The sequence below is a fragment of the Athene cunicularia genome, assembly GCF_003259725.1.
Source record: "Athene cunicularia isolate RWA chromosome Z unlocalized genomic scaffold, athCun1 chrZ_part1, whole genome shotgun sequence".
NCBI lineage: Eukaryota > Metazoa > Chordata > Aves > Strigiformes > Strigidae > Athene > Athene cunicularia.
In genome coordinates, this window is record NW_020799142.1 from 32,402,814 (window position 1) to 32,411,607 (window position 8,794).

Consider the following 8,794-nt stretch of genomic DNA (forward strand, 5'->3'; position numbering starts at 1 on the left):
GCAACTCCCTGCCAGGAGGGGGCAGAGAGGGGGGATGAGTCTCTGGAGCCAAGGCCCCAGCGCCAGGCCCCGAGGGAATGGCCTCAAGCTGCCCAGGGCAGGGTCAGGCTGGCTCTGAGGAAGGATTTCTGTGCAGAAGGGGCTGTTGGGCGTTGGAATGGGCTGCCCAGGGCAGGGGGGAGTCCCCGGGATCCCTGGAGGGGTTGAAGAGTCGGGCTGAGCCAGCGCTGAGGGATCTGGGGGAGTTGGGAACGGTCAGGGGGAGGGTCATGGTTGGAAAGGAGGAGCTTCAAGGGCTTTTCCAACCAAGGTGATTCTGTAATATTTATGTTACCAGAAACAAGTAGATCCCTCATTAATAGATTTCACTGGACTGTGGGTATCTTCGGGCTGCTTTATTAACAACTCAGAGCTGGGCCATCACCTCAGGGAGTGGCCACAGCTAACAATAAACACCCTCTCTCTAGATGATCTAACATACAATATAAAGATTCTTTGGTGATTTTCCAGGAAATTTCAGCTCTGAATTCACCATCAATTTCAAATGTCTGTTGTATTCCACAGTTTCTACTAGTTCCTATCATTCCATTCTAATGCCTCTTCAGCCACTACTGCTGACTGATGCTGTATTCAGCCATCATGGTTACTTATCACCTAAGAAAATCTTCATAATTCACCACAGACTCAAAATATTTTATTTAACATATAATCAATGTCTAGCTTTTCATTACCTAGTCAGTAGTGTTCCTTGAGCACTCCTGCTCAATTAATTTATTATTTATTCCAGCTATTGGTAATATCCTAAGAGAAAAGACATCCCTGTACAATTTTGGGACTGAGACACCCCTAAGCTTGGCTGTTTCTAACGACAGCAGCCTGTAAAGTAAAACACAACAGAGCAACGCTAGGTAACTGAGGTGGTGTTCCTGTGCAACAACTGAGCAGCCAGTAAAAACCTCTCCTGGAAGGGGCAAGGGCTGTAGGGTAGCCATAGCAAAAAGACTCCACCCCTGCATGCCGACGCCTCCCAGGCAGCAGCACTGGAGCTGTGTGAGGAAAAGAAGATGGCAGAAGACCAAAGGAACCGTGGAGGAATCCCTGCTACAGGAGCACAGCACGCCTCTACCCTGCCAGCCAGCCTGTCCCAGACCTCTGGACTCAACACGTTTGGATTTTGCTGCATGGCAGAAGCCAGAGCTCACACTCCCACCGTGCTGAAGCCATGAACAGAGAAGCTCCTGAGCCTGGCACTACATGAAGGGCTTGGGTGTAGTTTTTGTGACTGCTTGCGTCAGCAGGTCTGGACTCAGTACAGCCCCCACCAGGCACCCGAGGACAAACCCACAGCTGAGATGGCCCCTGATTTCTGAGAGTTCCTTTAGCAGGAACATGTCCAGTTTAACCCTGTGTTGCTCACACACAATAATTCAGAACAGAGTACACAAGCCTTTTTACATGGAAATTTTTATTCTCACTGAGATCTGTACATTCAAGTCGCACATACTTTTAAGTCTTTGATGGAGCTGAAGCACGGGATCACAACAGCCTGATGTGGTTGAACAGTTTATGCCTCAAAAGTAGCCAGGAAATTCGTGACTATTTCCTTCAACTTAGCTTCTGTCTGGTCAGAGATCTTCCCTTCAGCCCTGTTGGAAGAATATTAAACTTCTGATGCAGGAGTAGATATATGGTCAAACCCTGACTGAGGCAAAGAAAAAAAACTTTACAACGAACCTTCCAATTTCTAACAGAATTAGATTGACACATTTCTGTTTAACCCATGAAGCTGCACCAGCCACTGAAACCAACATAACACCCCTTCTCCCGATAAAATCAGTCCCAATCATCCTCCTGCAGAGCTGTGCCTCAGAGATGGAAAGCACATGACATGACTCATGACAGAACAAGCCAGCACCAGTTTATAGAACAGGATGATGGAAATACTCAGTCCCCAAGAGTCCCCTCAGCGGGAGGGAAGGCAGGCAGCAGTGCTTAATGCACAGTACTCAACAGCTTAAAGCTGTCAAAAAAAAAAGTGGGAACTGACTATAGACTAAGGGATTTCAGTAGCAGATGAGAGGAGAAAGACGTAAGTAGGTTCAAATATCAGCTAGATTTCCTAGGAAAAATAACTGGAGACACAAAGCTGAGCTCTGGACAGCAGTGTAAGGACAGCAGGCAGGCTGATTTATCCTCCAGCTCTGGTGCAGCCTAAGGCCTGACGTCCTAGATACACTAAATTAACAGTTCTGTGACCATCACCTGCACTCCAGCCATCAAGTCAATACTGTTGGGATGAAATAAGATAAATCATCATACCTGATCGTGGAGAGGAGGGCCTGGTGCTGGCTCAGCACATGAGCTAGGAAAGCACTCTCAAATTTAGTGATTTTGCTGGGCTCCAGCTTGTCCAAGTGACCTCTGACACCAGCATAGATGACTGCAACCTGCTCCTCAATAGCCATGGGAACTGCAGAAATGCAAGCATTCATGCCGCTGGTAACTCTTACACCCTCTGAAGATCAGCTGCACATATGCAGCACGGTTCAAACCACGAAGACCAACCTCGTCTGCACAAGAGCAACTGCAGACTCTGACGTCCAAGACACTCACCGTACTGTCCTTGCTTGAGCAGCTCTGTCAGACGTACCCCACGGTTCAGCAGCTGTTGTGTGGCAGCATCCAGATCAGACCCAAACTGAGCAAAGGCAGCTACTTCACGATACTGAGCCAACTCCAGCTTCATGGTACCTGCCACCTACAACAGAAGACACAAGTCGGGCCAAGTCTGACCACCTTTTACACAAGTCTGGTAGTTTTCAGGTTATCTCCAGCAGACAGCTGTCACAGGTCAGCTTTGCCTGGCACTACCAGCCAAGTCAATCTCAAGATTCTAACAGATCATTCCATGCACTTCTAAAAATCCCACTGCCTACTTGGCCTTTTAACACAAGCATCCTATTCCTCCTTAAGTTGATCTTAAAGCTCTCTAATTCCATAACTGGACTAAAAGCACAGGGATAAGAGAGCATTCTCTATTTCTATCTAGATCAGTACCCAGTTCAGCATACCAACTTAGCAGTCCTACATCTTTATGCAGATACTCTTTTCCTTTCCCTCTCCTCTCTCAACAGACAATGGAAGTATCAGATCCCAAAAGTTTGTCTGTAATTTCGTAACACCAAGGAATACAAAGCTTTATTCCCTCTCTATTCACAACTCTTTGGAGCATAATGGGTTGGAAAGCCTACACACTACTCGACTCTAGCAAGAGAAGAGCAGCAGTTTCATGCTTACCTGCTTCATAGCCCTGGTCTGAGCAGCTGAACCTACACGGGACACAGACAGACCGACATTGATGGCTGGACGGATACCTTTGTAGAACAACTCAGTTTCCAAGAAGATCTGTAGGAGAAAATTGTTTTATTATCTTGGTCAGAGGCATGGAAGCCTCCTCAGATCTACCAATAAGCTACCCAGAAGTACTGGCATGTGAAGTGTCACACCTGTCCATCAGTGATGGAGATGACATTGGTTGGAATGTAAGCAGACACATCACCAGCTTGTGTTTCGATGACAGGCAAGGCTGTCAGAGAGCCACCTCCAAAGGAATCGTTCATTTTGGCTGCTCTCTCCAGCAGACGAGAGTGCAGGTAGAAGACATCACCCGGGTAAGCTTCACGACCAGGTGGACGACGCAGCAGCAGAGACATCTGACGATAGGCAACAGCCTGTGTGGTATAAAGCAAGCTTTCAGACTTCATCCAGTAGCTCGTTCAAAACTCTGAACTTCTAAACCTGAGATGATCTTACAGCTACAAACACCAACACTAGACTATAAGGCCTATTAACAGCATTTCCTGACCTGTTTGGATAAGTCATCATAGATGATTAATGCGTGTTTTCCGTTGTCTCTGAAGTATTCCCCCATGGAGCAGCCTGAATAGGGAGCCAGATACTGAAGGGGTGCTGCATCGGATGCTGTGGCAGACACCACAATAGTGTACTTCATGGCATCTGGAAAGAATCAGGAGACAGACACCACTCAGTATACGACCTCATCATGTCCATCATCAGCAAATAAGCATCTCAAGTGCTAGTGGCCAAAGCAAGCCCAGGCAGCATCACTATACTGTTACAGTAAAGAACGTCATACTAGATTAGCACATCTGTTAGCTCAACTTAAGAAGTTTCAAGAGTAAGCTTGTGGAAGCTAATGTCTAATGCCTGCAGACTTCTTGCCCATTAAAAATTAAGTTTAAACTTCCACTAAGCTACTAGAAGTAACTCAGCCTTAAAAGTCTGTGATTTTCTAGCTTCTGCAAGTAGGTATTACCTTTTTTGACAAAGTACCAAACAATGGGTTGATTTTCCTGCTAGGTATGACTCTGCTTGACCAGCAGGCAAGAACTGAGGTGCTTGATCTCCTGCAAGCTCTGTTACATACACAGCCTTGGTCAGCGAGATCCCTGTTTCTGAAGGGATGTTATCATTTAATCCCTTACATTTGGGCAGTAAAGTCTCTGTACTAAACTTGCAACCACCATTCACGCTGACTTGCATACCATATGAAAACAAAAGCCAAGTCCATAAATACTTGTAGGCCATAGCTTGTCATCAGGCCTGCCTGACTGCCAAGAGGAAGCTCTCAACTCTGCTGAAAAAGAAGCCCAGTGTGTCTCTTCCAGAAGCAATTCAGCAGTTTTGGGGCCTTATATTTGTCCTCTAATGTGATGTGGCAAAAAAGAGGCTTTATTCCCCAAATATCTAGAAAGATTTCTTGTCCACAAAAGCCAGTAGTTCACTCATTTAGCAACAGAAGAATTCTGTCTATATTTGCAGCTAGGAGAGATCAAAGTGATACTCAGCATTATAATGAGAACAGGATGTCACTAACTGCCAGGTTCAACCATCTTCAAAAATCCATACCTGCATCAGTGAGCCTTTTCACCAGCTGAGCAACAGTAGATCTCTTCTGGCCAATGGCAACATAGATACAGTACAGCTTCTTTTTCTCATCTGTTCCATCATTAAATCGTTTCTGGTTGATTATTGTGTCAATTGCAATTGAAGTTTTCCTGTGTAAGACAGAGGTTTGTAAGTTAAGCAGCCTACGATTCTCCCAAGCTCTACAACATTCTGTGTTCAGCTTTGTACACCAGTGCATGCTGTACTCAAGTCTCTGTTTAAGGGAACATTTTTAGCTTTGGCATTTAACTTACCCAGTCTGCCTGTCACCAATGATCAGCTCACGCTGGCCACGACCAATTGGCACCAAGCTGTCCACAGCCTTAATACCAGTCTGCATAGGTTCACGCACAGAGATTCTGGGAATGATCCCAGGGGCCTTTAAGCCAACTCTTCTACGTGTCTTCGATGTAATAGCACCCTTAAAAGACAGGAAAAAACCTGCTGCAGTCTGCATCACGTAGACAGATGCAGAGGTAGTAAGCACCTAGTTACACTTACTTTCCCATCAATTGGATTGCCCAGGGCATCTACAACACGGCCCAGCAGCTCTTCCCCAACGGGAACATCTACGATGGCACCGGTTCTCTTCACAACATCCCCTTCCTTGATCAGTCTGTCATTACCGAACACGACAACACCAACATTGTCAGGCTCCAAATTCAAGGACATACCCTAGGACAAAGATCACATTATCCTGAGAAAACCCAAATCGATATTTATGATAATTTTAACAGTTTAATATCAATTGATTATTCTACAGTGTACAATATCCAACATAATCTACTTCAATCTTCATTTGTAGCAACAGTCAATGTTCTGCTTTTATGCACAATGCATGTATGCTCTTCCATATTGGTTACAGAACCTGCCTAAGCCTTCAGCTTACTACATAACTGTACCTGCAGCAGTCCAGTGTTCAGTAATTTATCTCTCTAAAATGGACAGAAATAAGAAAAATTCAAATACAACATTTCTCTCTTGCCTAGGAATTGGACAAGGGAAAAAGAACTTGCTGCTTCTCTGCCTAAAGCAGGTTAGGTCATTAAAAACACTGGAAGAGCTGTTGCAGCACTCTGAACAGTCAGACAGCTTCTTTACTTTCATCTACTCCTAAGACTGTAAGAAGTCAGCAAACTGCACACTGTATTAAGAGCAGAGAGGCTATTATTCAACAGTAAACAGAAAAGCCAGCCTGAAACCAAATAAAAAATCCAATGCCAAATTCGTTCTTATACTTCCTAGATGGAGACAAATAAACCTCAAGTGCCGGCCAAGAACCAGATACTGATACTGAAAGCCAAGTGTTACAAGTTCAAAGAATATTTGCTTTCTGTAGTGTTACTTTAACTAGTTACTACATATTAAAGTTGCAATGAAGTCTGTAAAAGGTCCACGCTGGCAGATCCAAGCACAGTCTCATGTTCTCTGTAAAAAGGTTGTCTTTATGTTTCTAGGCTAAACAAACCACTTTAGAGAGTTTACCTTCAGTCCAGAAGAGAATTCAACCATTTCTTCTGCTTGAACATTTCTTAGACCATACACACGAGCAATACCATCACCAATTGAGAGCACACGGCCAGTCTCCTCAAGCTCCGCAGAGGTGTCAGCTCCCAAAATACGTTCCTCAAGAATAGAGGATACCTCAGCAGTACCTGGAAAGACATGTTTCAAACCACATTTAGCACATTAAGGCACAATATGAATTCAGTAAGCTTGTCTTGAATTCACAAGGCAAGGTGCCCTTCCTCAGGTATGCCGCAAGGTCTAGCAAGCAACACGCTCCCTTACACAGGATGTGCAAGATAAATACCAGCTTCTGTTATTTACACAGCCAGTAAAAGAAGCTTCAACACATCATTACAAGACAGTTTCAATCAAAACACCGATGGCTGTTAGCTATTTCCTTCATTATTTCCTACACTATTAGTAATCTCTCCCCTCAAAAAGCAATTAGATTAAATCATTAGCCTTAGCTTACAAAGAACAGACATGCCAGCTCCGCTTGAAGAGCATCTACTCAGACTGGAGGCATCAAAACACCCTGTCAACTGATTTGTAGTCCAAGATCTAAATACATTTAAAGGAACTGAATATATTTAAGGGGCAAACTGTTCGATATAAACTATAAAAATGTTTTCTCCGTCTTCTTCGAATTTGTTTGGTGGTGTACCTCTAAAAACTTAGTTCCTCAGCTAGAAAGCATTAAATAATACTATGAATCTATTATTTCATAATAACACCTTTAATTGCCCTAAGCCACTTCAAAAACTATATATGAATCACTACAAAAAACGCAGCTATACAGTGCCACTGCCTACTCTAAACATCAAAATGCTGACAGGAAAAAATTTATACTCAAGGACACAAGGTCAAACCCCAGCAGGCCTTGAAAAGTCACTCGTTCCCTCATGCTGTGACAAGACAGGAAACTGCCATTTGAGGCGCTCTTCCAAATAATTCAAGAGCTGAAGACTGAATCAAATCTTGTGAAGCAGGTAAGCTGTGTAAGCCAACTGACACGTGACCACTCCACTGGTTTGGATGTAATTAAAGTGAAGGTCACTGGACATGACTTTTAACAGATGTCCACCGTTAAATACTTTCACTACATAAATGTCCTCAAGCATTCTGTCAACTGACACAGACCCCCTTCACACTTCATATTCAAAGACCTTTTTGTCTGATAGAGTAAGTTCTTAAACTGCATTTTTATATGCAGACCTTTCTCAGACTCACCAGTTTTCTGAACACATGTTTTGGAGGCATGGATGTTTCTTGTAGCAACAAATGCTGCACCCAGGGTGTTTCTGGAAATCTAAAATAAGTAGTTGTTTTAGTAACAGATTTCCTCAATCATTCAAAAAAGTGTTGAGAGAGCACAGTGAAATTTTTGATCATGAGCCTATATATTTAAGGTATTTCTGTTTTGAGTTGAGCTCCACAGCACTGTATTCACAAGCTGTAGTTATAGAACCAAGTCCAACACCGCTAAGCAGGGACAGATGGTAAAGGAGATTGCTCTAAATTACTCGCTGCATTTTTCTGCATTGCACTGATGTCGTCACCACCACAGCACTGCAGCAGCTCCCAAAGCAACACCTCCCCTCATGTGTGCTAAACATCATAAGCTCGGGGCACAAAGAAATCAACACACCCCTCATGGTTCTTCTGCATAGGGGAGAAATACGAATGTGTCTTCTAAGGGTTGGCTTTGCTAATAAAAATTTAGCTGCAGAATTTCTGAAGCATGACTAGAACATACACAATATGAAAAAAAAAAAATCTGTGATGATGAATGCATTGAAATATTATAATCCTACACCCCAAGGAGAGGTCCCAGTATAGCCCTGTGCAGCGTTAACGCTGTTTCTCTGAAAGTCAGGGCAGGCCTCTCCTCCATTCACCTTCACAAGGGACACCGTCCGGAAACGGGTCCTGACGGATCTTTACACCCTTGCTCTCCCCACAAACACGGGGGAAAAATAAACGCCACCTGACAAAGCCTCGAAGCTCAAATCGCTACCCTCAACTACGAACTAGGAGCTTTCAGACATTATCCTGAACCCCAGCGGCGCCAATCCGCATCCCTGGGGAAGGACACGCCGTGCCCTCGACCCTCTCCACCTCTCAAGTGAGGGCAGCGCCTCTCCTCAGCCGGACCCCGCTATCACCCAGCGCTGAGGTGAGCCCCCCACACACCCAGCCTCCCAACAGCGGGAGGCCGCGGCCCCTCAATGTCACCGCGGCCCTCAAGATGGCGGCGGAGGCGCCCGCCCCCCACTCCCCGCCGAGGAGAAAACGCGCTCACCAGGCCGGCCTGCCG

At 44.9% G+C, this 8,794-nt stretch overlaps 1 protein-coding gene across 1 annotated transcript; it reads right to left on the reverse strand.

Annotated features, from left to right (window-relative positions):
* Positions 1 to 1,446: 1,446 nt before the first annotated feature.
* On the reverse strand, positions 1,447 to 8,788 carry ATP5F1A (ATP synthase F1 subunit alpha). Its single transcript, XM_026865450.1, has 12 exons — positions 8,780 to 8,788; positions 7,708 to 7,786; positions 6,454 to 6,623; positions 5,470 to 5,643; positions 5,223 to 5,389; positions 4,930 to 5,078; positions 3,866 to 4,017; positions 3,507 to 3,731; positions 3,298 to 3,405; positions 2,614 to 2,758; positions 2,320 to 2,470; positions 1,447 to 1,646 (listed from the first exon to the last, which is right to left on the reverse strand). Exons 3-12 carry the CDS (start codon positions 6,478 to 6,480, stop codon positions 1,565 to 1,567), a joined length of 1,380 nt encoding a protein of 459 aa, XP_026721251.1. The 5' UTR covers positions 6,481 to 6,623; positions 7,708 to 7,786; positions 8,780 to 8,788; the 3' UTR covers positions 1,447 to 1,564.
* Between the last annotated feature and the right edge of the window lie 6 nt (positions 8,789 to 8,794).